At 43.1% G+C, this 19,055-nt stretch overlaps 1 protein-coding gene across 1 annotated transcript in view; it reads right to left on the bottom strand.

The window, feature by feature from the left end:
- The window catches only part of ZDHHC8 (zDHHC palmitoyltransferase 8), a 65,281-nt gene that overhangs the window by 15,044 nt on the left and 31,182 nt on the right, over positions 1-19,055 (bottom strand). The window contains exons 2-4 of the mRNA XM_075275249.1: positions 12,782-12,903; positions 10,838-10,995; positions 9,591-9,763 (exon numbers count right to left, since the gene is read on the bottom strand). Of these exons, the coding sequence (XP_075131350.1) occupies positions 9,591-9,763; positions 10,838-10,995; positions 12,782-12,903 (453 nt within the window). The remainder of the gene's footprint in view (positions 1-9,590; positions 9,764-10,837; positions 10,996-12,781; positions 12,904-19,055) is intronic.

Genomic DNA, 19,055 nt, shown 5'->3' on the forward strand with positions numbered 1-19,055 from the left:
AACTGTACCTTGTAGCGTCTCTGTACTACAGATCACGGTGTCTGACACACAGCCCCGGGCTCTCACATACTGAGGTTGGTTTGTGAGGTAGTCTAGGATCCAGTTGAAGAGGTGGTGGTCCACTCCAACACGGTTCAGCTTGTCCCTCAGTTTCCCTGGCTGTTTGGTGTTAGAGTCACTGGTGAAGTCAAAGAACATTATTCTCACTGTGTTCTCTGGTTTCTCCAGGTAAGAAGAAGGTGGATGATGGCATCATCCACCCCAATCCCCGGCGGATAGGTAAACTGGAGAGGGTCCATAGCAAAGCTCACTAGAGGTTGGAGATGTGTCAGAACCAGACTCTCTAGCAAGCAAGCAGCGTGGCTCCTGGAATTAACATTCCAGCAGTCGGACTCCCACAGATATAATATTGATGGCCTATCCCAATATTTTGTACATGATGGAAATGACTCAGAAAATTACTCCGTACAACTGATGGGACCGGGTGTTAGCCCCCTATCGATCCTGAGGTTAGACCATAAAAATATTAAACCCAGGCAACCCCTTAATATTCCCCCCAATGCCCCACACAGGATATTAGCCCCCCATCACTGGCCCCCATATAGTAATGGGATATCAGTGAAGTAGACATAAAAAAATACTATAAAAATACTATATATATATATATATATATATATATATATATATATATATATATATATATATATATATAAAAAATAAAAAAAAAGCGTACTCACCTGTTCCAAGCACCCTGTTGTCTGTTCGGTCTCATGGTGGTGCCTAATTTCTGGAAGTTTATTATATAATTTATTGGGATTATGATATTATTAGAGATGAGCGAACAGTGTTCTATCGAACTCATGTTCGATCGGATATTAGGCTGTTCGGCATGTTCGAATCGAATCGAACACCGCGTGGTAAAGTGCGCCATTACTCGATTCCCCTCCCACCTTCCCTGGCGCCTTTTTTGCTCCAATTGTCTGACTGGGAATTCAAAGAATATATTGGGGTTATAAATACCCTCATTTCTTGCTACTGGTATATAGTGCCATTGTCTGACTGGGAATTCAAAGAATATATTGGGGTTACAAATACCCTCATTTCTTGCTACTGCCATATAGTGCCATTGTCTGACTGGGAATTCAAAGAATATATTGGGGTTACGTGCACCCACAATTTTTGCTACTGGTATATAGTGCCATTGTCTCACTGGGAATTCAAAGAATATATTGGGGTTACAAATACCCTCATTTCTTGCTACTGGTATATAGTGCCATTGTCTGACTGGGAATTCAAAGAATATATTGGGGTTATAAATACCCTCATTTCTTGCTACTGGTATATAGTGCCATTGTCTGACTGGGAATTCAAAGAATATATTGGGGTTACAAATACCCTCATTTCTTGCTACTGCCATATAGTGCCAGTTTCTGACTGGTAATTCAAAGAATATATTGGGGTTATAAATACCCTCATTTCTTGCTACTGGTATATAGTGCCAGTTTCTGACTGGTAATTCAAAGAATATATTGGGGTTACGTGCACCCACAATTTTTGCTACTGGTATATAGTGCCATTGTCTCACTGGGAATTCAAAGAATATATTGGGGTTACAAATACCCTCATTTCTTGCTACTGGTATATAGTGCCATTGTCTGACTGGGAATTCAAAGAATATATTGGGGTTACAAATACCCTCATTTCTTGCTACTGGTATATAGTGCCATTGTCTGACTGGGAATTCAAAGAATATATTGGGAATACAAATACCCTCATTTCTTGCTACTGCCATATAGTGCCAGTTTCTGACTGGGAATTCAAAGAATATATTGGGGTTACGTGCACCCACAATTTTTGCTACTGGTATATAGTGCCATTGTCTCACTGGGAATTCAAAGAATATATTGGGGTTACAAATACCCTCATTTCTTGCTACTGGTATATAGTGCCATTGTCTGACTGGGAATTCAAAGAATATATTGGGGTTACAAATACCCTCATTTCTTGCTACTGCCATATAGTGCCAGTTTCTGACTGGGAATTCAAAGAATATATTGGGGTTATAAATACCCTCATTTCTTGCTACTGGTATATAGTGCCATTGTCTGACTGGGAATTCAAAGAATATATTGGGGTTATAAATACCCTCATTTCTTGCTACTGGTATATAGTGCCATTGTCTGACTGGGAATTCAAAGAATATATTGGGGTTACAAATACCCTCATTTCTTGCTACTGGTATATAGTGCCATTGTCTGACTGGGAATTCAAAGAATATATTGGGGTTATAAATACCCTCATTTCTTGCTACTGCCATATAGTGCCAGTTTCTGACTGGTAATTCAAAGAATATATTGGGGTTACGTGCACCCACAATTTTTGCTACTGGTATATAGTGCCATTGTCTCACTGGGAATTCAAAGAATATATTGGGGTTACAAATACCCTCATTTCTTGCTACTGGTATATAGTGCCATTGTCTGACTGGGAATTCAAAGAATATATTGGGGTTATAAATACCCTCATTTCTTGCTACTGGTATATAGTGCCATTGTCTGACTGGGAATTCAAAGAATATATTGGGGTTACAAATACCCTCATTTCTTGCTACTGCCATATAGTGCCAGTTTCTGACTGGTAATTCAAAGAATATATTGGGGTTATAAATACCCTCATTTCTTGCTACTGGTATATAGTGCCAGTTTCTGACTGGTAATTCAAAGAATATATTGGGGTTACGTGCACCCACAATTTTTGCTACTGGTATATAGTGCCATTGTCTCACTGGGAATTCAAAGAATATATTGGGGTTACAAATACCCTCATTTCTTGCTACTGGTATATAGTGCCATTGTCTGACTGGGAATTCAAAGAATATATTGGGGTTACAAATACCCTCATTTCTTGCTACTGGTATATAGTGCCATTGTCTGACTGGGAATTCAAAGAATATATTGGGAATACAAATACCCTCATTTCTTGCTACTGCCATATAGTGCCAGTTTCTGACTGGGAATTCAAAGAATATATTGGGGTTACGTGCACCCACAATTTTTGCTACTGGTATATAGTGCCATTGTCTCACTGGGAATTCAAAGAATATATTGGGGTTACAAATACCCTCATTTCTTGCTACTGGTATATAGTGCCATTGTCTGACTGGGAATTCAAAGAATATATTGGGGTTACAAATACCCTCATTTCTTGCTACTGCCATATAGTGCCAGTTTCTGACTGGGAATTCAAAGAATATATTGGGGTTATAAATACCCTCATTTCTTGCTACTGGTATATAGTGCCATTGTCTGACTGGGAATTCAAAGAATATATTGGGGTTATAAATACCCTCATTTCTTGCTACTGGTATATAGTGCCATTGTCTGACTGGGAATTCAAAGAATATATTGGGGTTACAAATACCCTCATTTCTTGCTACTGGTATATAGTGCCATTGTCTGACTGGGAATTCAAAGAATATATTGGGGTTATAAATACCCTCATTTCTTGCTACTGCCATATAGTGCCAGTTTCTGACTGGTAATTCAAAGAATATATTGGGGTTACGTGCACCCACAATTTTTGCTACTGGTATATAGTGCCATTGTCTCACTGGGAATTCAAAGAATATATTGGGGTTACAAATACCCTAATTTCTTGCTACTGGTATATAGTGCCATTGTCTGACTGGGAATTCAAAGAATATATTGGGGTTACAAATACCCTCATTTCTTGCTACTGCCATATAGTGCCAGTTTCTGACTGGAAATTCAAAGAATATATTGGGGTTATAAATACCCTCATTTCTTGCTACTGGTATATAGTGCCATTGTCTGACTGGGAATTCAAAGAATATATTGGGGTTATAAATACCCTCATTTCTTGCTACTGGTATATAGTGCCATTGTCTGACTGGGAATTCAAAGAATATATTGGGGTTACAAATACCCTCATTTCTTGCTACTGGTATATAGTGCCATTGTCTGACTGGGAATTCAAAGAATATATTGGGGTTATAAATACCCTCATTTCTTGCTACTGGTATATAGTGCCATTGTCTGACTGGGAATTCAAAGAATATATTGGGGTTACGTGCACCCACAATTTTTGCTACTGGTATATAGTGCCAATTTCTAACTGGGAATTCAAAATGCGCAAGGCTCCCGGAAAGGGACGTGGACGAGGCCGTGGGCGAGGTCGGGGGAATGGTTCTGGGGAGCAAGGTAGCAGTGAAGCCACAGGGCGTCCCGTGCCTACTCCTGTGGGGCAGCAAGCATTGCGCCACTCCACAGTGCCAGGGTTGCTTGCCACATTAACTAAACTGCAGGGTACAAACCTTAGTAGGCCCGAGAACCAGGAACAGGTCTTGCAATGGCTGTCAGAGAACGCTTACAGCACATTGTCCAGCAGCCAGTCAGACTCTGCCTCCTCTCCTCCTATTACCCAACAGTCTTGTCCTCCTTCCTCCCAAAATTCCCAAGCTTCACAGAACAATAACCCCAACTGTCCCTGCTCCCCAGAGCTGTTCTCCGCTCCTTTCATTGTCCCTCAACCTGCCTCTCCACGTCACGATTCCACGAACCTAACAGAGGAGCATCTGTGTCCAGATGCTCAAACACTAGAGTCTCCTCCATCTCCGTTCGATTTGGTGGTGGATGACCAGCAACCCACCCTCATCGACGATGATGTGACGCAGTTGCCGTCAGGGCATCCAGTTGACCGGCGCATTGTGCGGGAGGAGGAGATGAGACAGGAGTTGGAAGAGGAAGAAGTGGTGGATGATGAGGACACTGACCCGACCTGGACAGGGGGGATGTCAAGCGGGGAAAGTAGTGTGGATGTTGAGGCAGGTGCAGCACCAAAAAGGGTAGCTAGAGGCAGAGGCAGAGGTCAGCAGCTTAGGCGAAGCCAGGCCACACCCGGAATCTCCCAAGATGTTCCAGTTCGTACCCAGCCCCGAAAAACTCCCACCTCGAGGGCACGTTTCTCGAAGGTGTGGAGTTTTTTCAAGGAATGCGCCGAGGACAGATATAGTGTTGTCTGCACAATTTGCCTCTCGAAATTGATTAGGGGCTCTGAGAAGAGCAACCTGTCCACCACTTCAATGCGCCGTCATTTGGAATCCAAGCACTGGAATCAGTGGCAGGCAGCAACGGCAGGACAAAGGCCGCCTGCCGTTCACGCCACTGCCACTGCCTCTGCTGACTATGCTGGCGATGCACTCCAGAGGACGAGCCAGGACACCACTTCATCTGCCTCCGCCACTTTGTTGACTTCTCCCTCATCCTCCCCTGTTCCTGTCTTATCTCCTTCTCCTGCACCATCAAAGGCACCATCAGGCGCTTCTTTACAACAACCCACCATCTCTCAGACATTGGAGCGGCGGCAGAAATACACTGCTAACCACCCACACGCGCAAGCCTTGAACGCCAACATCGCTAAACTGCTGGCCCAGGAGATGTTGGCGTTCCGGCTTGTTGAAACTCCCGCCTTCCTGGACCTGATGGCAACTGCGGCACCTCGCTATGCCGTCCCTAGCCGTCACTACTTCTCCCGGTGTGCCGTCCCCGCCTTGCACCAGCACGTGTCACTCAACATCAGGCGGGCCCTTAGTTCCGCGCTTTGCACAAAGGTCCACTTGACCACCGACGCGTGGACAAGTGCATGCGGACAGGGACGCTACATTTCACTGACGGCACACTGGGTGAATGTAGTTGAGGCTGGGACTGCTTCCCAAACTGGCCCGGTGTACCTCGTCTCCCCGCCTAACATTCCTGGCAGGGACACGAGAAGAACACCCCCCTCCTCCTCCTCCTCTACCGCCTCCTCCTCCGCCACCGCCTCCTCCTCCGCCACCTCCTCCGCTGTTAGATTGACCCCAGCTACGAGTTGGAAACGTTGCAGCACTGGCGTTGGTAGACGTCAGCAGGCTGTGCTGAAGCTGATCAGCTTGGGGGACAGACAGCACACTGCCTCCGAGGTGAGGGATGCCCTCCTCGATGAGACGGCAATATGGTTTGAGCCGCTGCACCTGGGCCCAGGCATGGTCGTTTGTGATAATGGCCGGAACCTGGTAGCAGCTCTGGAGCTTGCCGGACTCCAACATGTTCCATGCCTGGCCCACGTCTTCAACCTAGTGGTGCAACGTTTCCTAAAGAGCTACCCCAATGTTCCAGAGCTACTGGTGAAAGAGCGGCGCATGTGCGCCCACTTTCGCAAGTCGACAGTAGCCGCTGCTAGCTTAAAATCTCTCCAGCAACGCCTGCATGTGCCACAACACCGGCTTTTGTGCGACGTCCCCACACGCTGGAACTCAACGTTTCAGATGTTGAATAGAGTGGTTGAGCAGCAGAGACCTTTGATGGAATACCAGCTACAAAACCCTAGGGTGCCACAAAGTCAGCTGCCTCAGTTTCACATCCATGAGTGGCCATGGATGAGAGACCTTTGTGACATCCTACGAGTCTTTGAGGAGTCCACAAGGAGGGTGAGCTCTGAAGGATGCGATGGTGAGCCTTACAATCCCGCTCTTGTGTGTTCTGAGAGAATCCCTGATTGACATCAGGGATAACTCAGATCACACAGAGGAGTTAGGGATAGCATCCGATCTGTCACAGCTGGAGAGTAGGTCCACACATCTGTCCGCTTCACTGCGTTTAATGGAGGAGGAGGAGGAGGAGGAGGAGGAGGAAGAAGAGTTGTCCAATGATGTGATGGTGATACAGGAGGCTTCCGGGCAACTTCGAATCGTCCCATTGTTGCAGCGCGGATGGGTAGACATGGAGGATGAGGAGGAAATGGAGATTGAACTTTCCGGTGGGGCCAGAGGAGTCATGCCAACTAACACTGTGGCAGACATGGCTGAGTTCATGTTGGGGTGCTTTACAACCGACAAGCGTATTGTCAAAATCATGGAGGACAACCAGTACTGGATCTTTGCTATCCTTGACCCCCGGTATAAAAACATCTCGTCTTTTATTCCGGTAGAGGGGAGGGCCAATCGCATCAATGCTTGCCACAGGCAATTGGTGCAGAATATGATGGAGATGTTTCCAGCATGTGACGTTGGCGGCAGGGAGGGCAGTTCCTCCAGTAGGCAACCAAGTTCTCACCGGTCCACACAAACGAGGGGCACACTGTCTAAGGTCTGGGACACCTTGATGGCACCCCCTCGCCAAAGTGCCGCCACGGAGGGTCCTAGTGTCACCAGGCGTGAGAAGTATAGGCGCATGTTGCGGGAATACCTTTCCGACCACAGCCCTGTCCTCTCCGACCCCTCTGCGCCCTACACGTATTGGGTGTCGAAGTTGGACCTGTGGCTTAAACTTGCCCTATATGCCTTGGAGGTGCTGTCCTGTCCTGCCGCCAGCGTCCTATCTGAGAGGGTGTTCAGTGCAGCCGGTGGCATCATCACTGACAAGCGCACCCGTCTGTCAGCTGAGAGTGCCGACCGGCTCACTTTGATAAAAATGAACCACCACTGGATAGAGCCTTCATTTTTGTGCCCACCTGTGTAAAGCACCCCAACATGAAACTCCATGTCTGTACTCAACCTCTCCAATTCCTCCGCATCCTCATACTCATCCACCATAAGCGTTGCACAATTCTGCTAATACTAGGCTCCCTCCACCCTGATTTCCCCCAACTCTGCTGGTTAGAGGCTCCCTCCACCCTGATTTCCACCAACTCTGCTGGTTAGAGGCTCCCTCCACCCTGCTTTCCCACAACTCTGCTGGTTAGAGGCTCCCTCCACCCTGCTTTCCCACAACTCTGCTGGTTAGAGGCTCCCTCCACCCTGATTTCCACCAACTCTGCTGGTTAGAGGCTCCCTCCACCATGAATTGGTCCAAACTGGGCTGTTTAGCGGCTCCCTCCACCATGAATTGGTCCAAACTGGGGTTTTTAGAGGCTCCCTCCACCATGAATTGGTCCAAACTGGGCTGTTTAGAGGCTCCCTCCACCATGAATTGGTCCAAACTGGGCTGTTTAGCGGCTCCCTCCACCATGAATTGGTCCAAACTGGGGTTTTTAGAGGCTCCCTCCACCATGAATTGGTCCAAACTGGGCTGTTTAGAGGCTCCCTCCACCATGAATTGGTCCAAACTGGGGTTTTTAGAGGCTCCCTCCACCATGAATTGGTCCAAACTGGGGTTTTTAGAGGCTCCCTCCACCATGAATTTGCCCAAACTGGGCTGTTTAGAGGCTCCCTCCACCATGAATTTGCCCAAACTGAGCTGTTTAGAGGCTCCCTCCACCATGAATTGGTCCAAACTGGGGTTTTTAGAGGCTCCCTCCACCATGAATTGGTCCAAACTGGGGGTTTTTAGAGGCTCCCTCCACCATGAATTTGCCCAAACTGGGCTGTTTAGAGGCTCCCTCCATCATGAATTGGTCCAAACTGGGGTTTTTAGAGGCTCCCTCCACCATGAATTGGTCCAAACTGGGGTTTTTAGAGGCTCCCTCCACCATGAATTTGCCCAAACTGGGCTGTTTAGAGGCTCCCTCCACCATGAATTTGCCCAAACTGGGCTGTTTAGAGGCTCCCTCCATCATGAATTGGTCCAAACTGGGGTTTTTAGAGGCTCCCTCCACCATGAATTGGTCCAAACTGGGGTTTTTAGAGGCTCCCTCCACCATGAATTTGCCCAAACTGGGCTGTTTAGAGGCTCCCTCCACCATGAATTTGCCCAAACTGGGCTGTTTAGAGGCTCCCTCCACCATGAATTGGTCCAAACTGGGGTTTTTAGAGGCTCCCTCCACCATGAATTTGCCCAAACTCTGCTGGTTAGAGGCTCAATCCACCCTGATTTTCAAAACAAATGTTGGTGCCAACCTCAACTGACTACAAGGGCCAAATTCACTGCTGGTGACAAGCTCTCCTCACTGCAAGTGCCAAATACACATGTTTCAAGGTGTTTTCCTACTGTCAGAGAGGTGGTATTGAGTGTGTAAAGTGTGTAGTTGTTAGGCTGTGATGTTGGGGTAATAGAGGGTCTTTGGTGTGTTAGATGCCCCCAGACATGCTTCCCCTGCTGTCCCAGTGTCATTCCAGAGGTGTTGGCATCATTTCCTGGGTTGTCATAGTGGACTTGGTGACCCTCCAGACACGGATTTGGGTTTCCCCCTTAACGAGTATCTGTTCCCCATAGACTATAATGGGGTTCGAAACCCGTTCGAACACACGAACATTGAGCGGCTGTTCGAATCGAATTTCGAACCTCGAACATTTTAGTGTTCGCTCATCTCTAGATATTATACATGACAGACTGTGCTCTGGGTCAATCTTACAGTTCAACAATAAGTATTTTTCTAAACCTTCTATATAAGAAGAATAACATGATCTAACCAAGTTTAATAATACCTGGCATTAAAAGTGCATAGTGTTTATTCTCAGGGCAGTGCAAGGCAATATTGCACCAACTAGTTGTTTCTGGCTATCATATTCTTAGATCATGGCAGAAATCACTTGTAGGAATATGGCAGTCAGAGACAAATGAATCAAAGAGTAATCATTAGTGGGAAATATTGTTTGTCAACTGACAACAGAAGGTCAGCTAGAATTTACATGTGCTTTTTGTGCACTGAAAGGATACGTAATACTAGTGTGGGCTTCTCCTAGAACCTCCAGATGGTGCAGGACAAATATGAGGCCAAACGAAAAAACTCCAACCATGTGTGTGCTCAGAGACAGCAGGAACAGGAAGAAATAGCGATAATTCCTGCGTCCTATGCAGTTATTCACCCAGGGGCAGTGATGATCAAAGTCCTACAGAAAGAAAAAAAAAAAGTTCTCAAAGCACAGTACTGCATGTATTAAACTAATAAAATATTTCATAAATGAGAATCTCTCTCAAAATTCTTAGTTCCATTTGGTGTGTGCACTAAACTTCTGGTACAAACATTAGATGCTGAAGCGAGTATACGTCTGAAGAGTTTTTTGTTCAGTTTTTATTTTGTTGCACTCTGGGTTAATAAAAAATTGTTTTGCATCAGTGGGAGTACACTGGTTCACCCTACAGTGAATAGATATTTATTTAATGAATATGCCATCAATAAATATAGTGACATGGCGTTGTTAAAGTATACTTCCATCATTTCAATATACCTAACATGTCAGAAGTTTTCTTTGATAAACAAGAGCATTACACCACAATGAGGCCTGGTGAACATAAGCAATTTGCATGTGCAGATTAAGAGCAGTATGTTAAATTTATGGTTAAAAGGGATTTTCCATGACATATATATTGATAATTTCTCACTTGGGTTAAGTCATCAGTATTAGAGATGAGCGAGTACTGTTCGGATCAGCCGATCCGAACAGTACGCTCGCATAGAAATGAATGGACGTAGCCGGCATGCGGGGGGTTAAGCGGCCGGCCGCCGTCAAAGCGGAAGTACCAGGTGCATCCATTCATTTCTATGGAGCGTGCTGTTCGGATCGGCTGATCCGAACAGTACTCGCTCATCTCTAATCAGTATGCAATAGGTGGGGTCTGACTCCCAGGATCCCCACAGATCAGCTGGTTGAAGAGGCTGTAGTGTCCAGGTGCGTACTGTGGCCTCTTCACTCAATACCAAGCACAGCTATGTACACTACATAGATAACGAATTTGGCATTTCAGCTCAGCCCTAATCATTTGAATGGGACTGAACTGCTGTTGTACCATGTGATCGACTAACATGAAATAATCAGGGCAAGAATAAAAAGCTATAGCACTCGTGAATGCTACAGTCTCTTTCAACAGCTAATCCGGCAGTGTCAACGATATGTATGTTCAGGAAAACCACTTTCCTCATGTTGGAATATTGAGTGTAATAACACTTAAAGCATAAGACTTACCTCCACACAGTTATCACAGACACTGCAGTGTGAACAGCGAGGAGGCCGGTAAAAGTGACAGGTGGCACACCATTTCATCCGTACTTGTATTCTTTTGATCTCCACATTCTTGTAAAGGGGAGCTCTGAAGTCATCATCCTTGTCTTCATCTTCATCAGCTTATCAAATTAAAAAAAAATTAACAAAATCAATTAGTGGGACTTTATCACAACACACAGTTTACAAAGACCATAGGTAACCAGCAAGTGACTTGGGCCTCAAGCAAATGGCAAAGCTGTTGTACACAAAGTCAACATGGCAGGATAAAGTCTGAGGGCTCTATTTTACTACTCCATAGGAACTTCCTGTGCCACCATATGATATGGATTTATTGTACACCAAAGGGAGAACGCTTCTATAATACAAAGTAGTGCAATTTAAAAAAATAAATAGATAAAACAATAACTCAGAGGTATATGGAGGTACAGCAGGGTCTCAGCAAGTAGGGAGCTGTAATACAACCATGGGTTATATAGCAGACATTTTCGTTGCCTTGTAAGTTGAAAGATCTTTCCGAAGGCAATTTTTTTATGGCTATATCTACTTTATAGATTCTCCTCTAAGATTAGGGCAACATTTTATAAAGTATGTACTTACACAATTATAATATGTGATTCAAGTAAAGTGGGACAATTTTTTTTCCCCAACCCTATGGAACCCTATCCAAACCTATGGAAACCCTGTTGTAAACATAGCTGCCTCCGCTGCCATTCATTTCAAAGGGAATGCTTGAGAAGTGATGTACCATCTGCAGGGCTTCCATTGGAATTAATGTGATCAAGAGCGCACCTGCATTCAATTCCTAGGATCAAAGGGGGTCTCACCCTCACCTATCAATAATTTATCCTCTAATTTCCAGAATAAATATTTTTAATACTTAAAAAAAAAAAAATGTATTTACTATTTTATTTTTTTAGCTCTCTCTTCCATTGCGCTTGAACCTCTGATCATGAAATTGCTTGTACCACAGACTGCAACTCAACTAGATCACAGCTTAGGCATTCTTTTATAACCACTGTTGTCATTGAGAGCCACTCTGAAATCCCACGCATAAGTAGTAAAATACTACATCTAGCGTGCAGCACAAGTCCAGGATGTCGACAGTGTCAGTGAAATCCTGTGGATGTGCAGTATGCTCCTGTAGTACTACAGGAGTGTAATACTTGTTGGTAACGGGGATTTTGGCGCAGCGCTCAATTATAGGTATCTATTGATTGTAAAGTATCTATAAATAAATATTTCTATATTTTTTATATATTGCTGGGATTATTGATCATGTTGTTTTTGAGTTCATACATATTAGCCCATGTAATATATTCTGCGCACTATGTAAATGAAAGTATCATCAATATAAGTCATTATGCGTTCGTAATTTTATTTGCAGAGTATTAGGCATTTGGAAAATAACCATCTTTTGTCCTTTAGCTTGTCTATTCTATTAGAGACTTGTGATTTCTATTACAAGCTGTTCTTTTTCCTTTAATCTTCTTTGTTATACAATCTGGCATCACAGGGTTAATCTTGAGCAGGAAAAGACTTGCTATGTAAGGTAACTTTGGCAAAATGATTCTCTTTGTGCTGAGCAAAGGCCTGCGTCCTGCCCAGCTTTGCTAATCCCACGGCCTTGTTGTCTTATTAATATTGATTGCATGGAGCCAGCGATGGGTTCAGATCGAGGTCTCTCCGTGATGGGAGTCAGTATACAAGGCAGATGGGAGTCAGCAGCCACAAACAACACGGATAAATACTTCACACATACTATAAGATTCACAAACAATGTTGCTAAAATAAATTCTAGAGCTAAAAATGGCAGATTCAGCTACATCATAAACCTCACATAAGGGCACTCTTTTGGCATAGCAATAATTACTATATCCCTAAAGAAAAGTCACTAGGAAAAGTTACCTCTTGGGAAGATACCAGGATCCATAAAGGTTGCCATGCTGAAATTTGCCAACACAAAGAGGAACATGAGCCCATTGTACACTGGGATAGCTGGGGAGATTTCTCGAGTTAACCAGGGGCACCTGAAGAAGAAGAGAAAATGCTGCATAAATTACGGTGCTATTTTAGTGACTGGTAAAGTATAGTCAATTCTAATCCGAATGCATAAATCTAGACATAGTAGTCTAATGTATATCAACATCCATTAATCCAGAATAGGCATGAAGTATAATAATAAACACACATACAAACTACTGGATTCTCAGTCATGGTCTTCAGCCACAATATTAGGAAATACAATGCATTTGCAGATGACATTTGTCAATAGAATCTAAACAGGTAATGGAAAGGACACATTGGAATGCTTTCTATTGTTCACAGTTATCAGCCAGTTCAGACATGGAAAGGCTATAGGTTACTCAATTACATTTACAATAAGTCTAGGGATACAAGATGGTGTGTGTTTTGCAACACTGCATCTATGAATTTCAATGGGGTCACACTGCAACCCCTGCCTAGAACACAGCAAACTCAAACTACATTTGCCATTTAAAAAAAAATAAAAAAAATAAAAAAATCACAAAGCAAGTCACACAAATTTTTTTGTTTGCATGATTTGCTGCCCTATTCTAAAGAACATTTTGCTTTCAGGCCACTACAGATACATATCCTACATATCCATTTCATAAACTATAGTAAGCAATGAAAATCCAACAACAGTTAAATATTCTTTTATAAGGAAACACAATCAGAACAGGAAAGATATGTACTCATAAGATTAGTGCCCAGCCATAAAACATTATGTATGCAAATATCTGTCCATTCATGATTGAACTACTAGACGCAGCAGAGAGCTGTATTTTTGTTACAGCTAGTGACCCTCAGGTTTTCTAAAGCCAGTTTTCTTCTGTTAATGCCCATTCTTACATGGTTCTCGCAAATATATGTTTTAGGGTTTTTTAGGACGTCTAGATTGAGGGACCTGGTAATACTGTTTGGTTTGGTTACAGCACAAAGGCAATTAGAAGCTCACCCAGGAGGCTAGGCGCTGGACTAAATGGTTGTGACAATTGTAACCTTCTCATATCAGTACAAATGCCTCACGGTCCCTCAAGGACACAGCAAAGCAACCCATTTGTCTGTTCTCAGATTGAATATAGCATACGAATGTTGACAGCCACATGGGAAGGTAAAAATTGCCATATGAATACACAAAGCACACTGCCAACCGGGGGTCAGACACAGGAGGACAGGTGTCCATTACAAGAACAAGATGACTGAAAAAAGAAAAGCAACATTTTGTATATCATGCTATAGAAGGGCAATACATTAAAGCAGAGAGTTAAAAGGTTAAACCTGCCATACACAAGATAGCTGTTCAAATGTTCCTTAAATGCGTGTTTGGTCGAAACAGCATATTATTTTAGTAGATATGGCAGTGACCCAGCCATCCAGTAACCCTGTTCTGTAATGATGAGGGGAATGGATTCTGAAACAGCTGGCTACAGATGGAGGTTTCTGGTTCGGCTAGTATGAGCTTAAGGGGTTTGTCCAGTTTGTGTTTTTCTTTTGTTTATTGATGACCCATTTTAGAATAGATCATCAATAAGGTTAGAAGGGGTTCGACACCTGGGATGCCCACTGATCCGCCATTACTCCTGTGAGCACTGTGACTTCTACACTGTTTCATAGCAGCCGTGCAATGTAATTGCAGCCTCGTCCTATAAAAATGAATGGGACCAAGCACTGCTACCCCTTCAAACAGCTGATCAGTGGAATCCTAGGTGTCTGTAGTGACTGATCTCTTATTGATTACCTACTCTGAGCCAAGGTCATCAATAAAAAAATCAAGTTTTTTAATTTGCATAAAAAGAAGAATAAAACTTTAGGCAATGTGAAGGAAATGCGTCTCTTTAATGGTTAAAAGAATGTCAGCCCCCACACATTTTCATGTAACCAAATCTGGCCTTCTAGGTAAAAAGTTTGGACATCCCTATCATACATAGTGATGAAAATCCAACAACAGCTAGATGCACATTCTCCAATACTCTGGAACTCATTACCAAGATGGATAAGAATGACCCCACAATCACAGGCTTCAAGAAGGTCCTGAAGAATCACCTATTCAGGAAGGCCTACAACCTCCAGGAACAATGCTGTCACCACACCACCATATGTACAGCCTCTCCCACTCACCTAAGCCTAGATTGTAAACCTTTGCGGGCAGGGCTCTCTATCCCACTGTGCCAGTCAGTCATTGTTAATATTGTATTGTTTTTTTGTTGTATATTTTGTGTACCGTACGTAAACCCTCAAATGTAAAGCACCATGGAATTAATGGTACTATATAAATTAATTACTATTATTAATAATAATAATAATAATAATAATAATAATAAGAGCACAATCAGAATAGGAAAGATATGCACTTATGCAAATATCTATTCATTCATGGTGGAATGAGAAGAAGCAACAGAGAGCTGTATTTTCTCAGCTACTGGCTTTTCTCCTGTGCATCGCCCTCAGCCATAGCTCTTAAGTGCAAGGAGAGCAAAAGTGACATCTTTGTTACACCAAATAGCTCATTAGAATATCAGGAAAATGCTAATCTTGTTTATAGTTCAATAGGTATTGTTGTGGTGTCCCCTTTGAAATGTATGTGTCCCATTAAATGAGGTTGAAGATAGATGCAGAAGATGTGGGGCTGAACAGAGTCTTAGGCTTAGGAGGAGACTCAGTTGCAGATTCTGTAGAAAATCAGTGGAGAGAAAAGTCCTGCACAAAGGACTTTTCTCTCCCCCATTTTCAGTATAAAGGTGGCAGAAACCCAACAGACATCCTGTGGACAATATTAGTTTATGGGGTCAGCTGGTGTCCGCAGGTAACTGTTATTTTAGCGGGTGGACTATCGTATCATTCGTATCTGCCAGGGTACTCGAACGACGAAGAGCACAGTGCAAGTGTGAACCTAGTCTTAGTATGCATGTCATATTCATTATCAACAACGTGATTAAAAGTTAAACAAAAATAAATAAATAATAAATATAATAATTATAGATAACGATGAAGTCCAATCAATCTGCATTGCAGCATGTTATACAGCAAGGATTTCCCAGGAATGATCCAACTCAAAACTCGGCCTTTGCCTGCCCAGCTGCCAGATTTAATCACCCATAAAGTATTCATGGGACTAGACGCCTGCATTGGCATCCTACGAGTGTGCAGGACCTGCAGGTTCAGCTACAACACTTGCAGCAGACAAATGTGCCACAGAATACCAAACAAAACCTGAATGACCCCATGCCCAACCAAATCTCATCTTCAACACCCTCTAACCTGGAAATAAGAGTGTACTACACTCTCTCTGTTCAGCTGCATAGGTTTCCCCTATAAGCTTATGCTTTTATTCTAATATTGTGATCACTTACATATATCATCATTTCATTAAGACAACTCCTTCTTGGCGTATTAGACATTTTGTCAGCGTGTATACAGTTTTTCCATTCAGTGTTGACATTTTTATGTCTTTACCAATATTTAATGCAACACATTGTGGTTAAAAGGGATATGACGTCTGCTCTGGAACTCCTATGCCTTACTTTTCAAATTTGGAAATCAGCATGACATTTCTGGATAACCCCCTCCAAATCACAGATCTCCCACCTAGCGCTGTGTGAGCCAAATCCACCTCTCTCTCTGTCCTTCTACAAGGTCTTTGAAAACAGCTCTGGTGTGCATATGTACCCATACTGCAAATGCAATCGACAGACATCAGCCTGAATTTATCTAACCCATATACAGATAACCCTTGGCTGTAATATATTGTTTCCTATATTCATGGCTTTCTAATGCCATGGTTGTTATTTTAACAACTCTTCGATTATTCTGATTATAGCCTCCTCCCAGAATATCGATAAGAGTGAACTCGCTCAGTTGTTCCCACAATAAGCCTATGGATTTTGGCAAACACCTTCCACAGAAAAGACAGACAGTAACACAATTTCTGCAACTGCAACACAACTACCAGGTGAGAATTTGTTAGTACAATACAAGCACCGGCAGTATAATCTCCATCAGCTCACGCATTTCATGATTTCCTCTTGCCCCAGGAAAATTATATTGATAAGTCATCAATATCAGATCGTTGGGTGTCTGACAACTAGGATCCAAGCTGATCAGCTGTTCTCAGCCATTATTCTGAGAAGAGAGCAGGAAGGAGATTTTTTTCTGTGTAATGGCCATGCTGAGTTACTGCAGTTCGTCTCCTATGCAAATGAATTGGAGAGGAGATGCAATAACTCAATATAGCCAAAACACTTGGTATAGAGGCTGGTGAGAACAGCTGATCAGCAGGGGTACCAGGTCTCAGATCTCTGCCAATCTGATATTGATAGGACAGTGTGATATCACTATCAGATTGGCGAAGGTCATTTATCCAGAAAACCCCTTAAGCCAGGGTTCCACGGGCCGGAAACGCTGCAGGAAAAATCGCAGCATTTTACAGCAAGTGCAAAGTGGATGGGATTCCAGTGAATCCCTTGCCCACTTTGTGTTATAAACCGCGCTGCAGACACACTGCGATTTCCAAAACCAACTCGTTTTTGGATATCGCAGCACGTCAATCATATGTACGGAAACGCCAGCGGTTTCCCCATAGATATAATTGTAACAAAGTCCATGGAGGAAAACTCTGCGAACTTTCTGTTTAAACCGCTACGGAAAGAACCGCGATGCGTTGTTACCAAAGTTTTTCCCGCAGCACTTTTTGGCTGCAGCTCGTCCCGTGGGGCCTTAGCTTTAAATACTTATCCAAAACCTCAAGCACAACTACCCACCAACCATCATTAACACATGTAAGAACCATAGACTGAACAATACGTTCCATTCTGTAACGCTGAGAGAGAAACACGCACTCCAACATTTACTAATATCTAGAACAGTGAAAACACAGCATGTTCCTTTTACACTAGGGTACACTGACAGTTTAATAACATGCATTTCAGCTTATGTAGGCTTTTCTTAGACCATCTCTGTACTTAAAGTCCTTCTACACATCTTAGAGGGGATTTCGGTGTATGCAAATGAAGTTTGTTCATTGCATAATAAAGATATGCTTCTTTTAAATATATTGTTGAATGTCAAAATATCTGATTGTTTTCAAGAACTCAAGTCATGTTCTGTCCGCTTGTCTGGTCCATCTTAGGACCAGAACGGACAACGGTCCAGCTAACAACAATGGTGTCTTTAGATGAAAGCTCCAAGCCTCTGTGTGGGCAGACATGGTCAGGATGCGTTTTTAGTCTGTGAAGACACACAAATATTCCAATCCAGAGATTCTGAAAACTGTAAGGAACGGTCGCCCATTGTAGCACTCCTTTTAAGCAACACTTCTAGGTGACAGTAGGTGTACTCTTACTGGTCGGAAACAGGAGCACTCTGAACAAGCGTGCGGACAAGTCAGCTTTGTGGCATAAAGGTGGCAAAATTTTGGTGACACATTTATCAAAACTGTCAAACTTTGCACAGTCAAACTAAATAATCTGTTCATAGTTTTAGACATATTAATGAATTGTCGTATGGACTTTCAGAAATATGGAGAGTTTCTAGAATTGCCAAAATTCTGACTAACCATGAGACATATTTGCTGTAAAACATGCAGACATTTGTAGACAAAATCTGTAGGCAAAAAAACGTAACTCGAAGGCTGTAAGGAACAAATATTTGGCGCAAACATCAAATACCCAACAATTTTTGGCACAACATAAGCAGACGCAAATCATTTCTCGCTTACTAAGGAGAGAAATATGTGGCACACGACGGGAATTTATGGGGCACAAGTAAATGGTCATAAATTCATTACGCCATTTTAAACTTGGTCTACTTTGCACAAGAAATAAGCACCATATGCGGTTTTTTCCACATACATAGAGACACTTCTAAGCCACGCCCATTCTGGAGCACATTTTTCAAAAGTGTCTAGCCTGTTGTATTTTCAGTTCTTTCTGGTGCGCACGGTTCATAAATATGTTGTAAATGCCATTCTCCAGAAACTTTGGTGCAAATCTAGACAGTAAAGTTTTGGACTTCTATTGATGAATATGCCCCATTGTCCTTTTCCCACGAAGCCAGTCACTTTAACAGTTGGAGCTTGAGATATCTCTGCTTATAAAATTAAGTATAACACAAGTTATATGAAATCTACATCAGGAATTGATCAAGACAGCCGCAGGATATG

Source organism: Leptodactylus fuscus, chromosome 1, assembly GCF_031893055.1.
Source record: "Leptodactylus fuscus isolate aLepFus1 chromosome 1, aLepFus1.hap2, whole genome shotgun sequence".
In the NCBI taxonomy this organism is placed as follows: Eukaryota; Metazoa; Chordata; class Amphibia; order Anura; family Leptodactylidae; genus Leptodactylus; species Leptodactylus fuscus.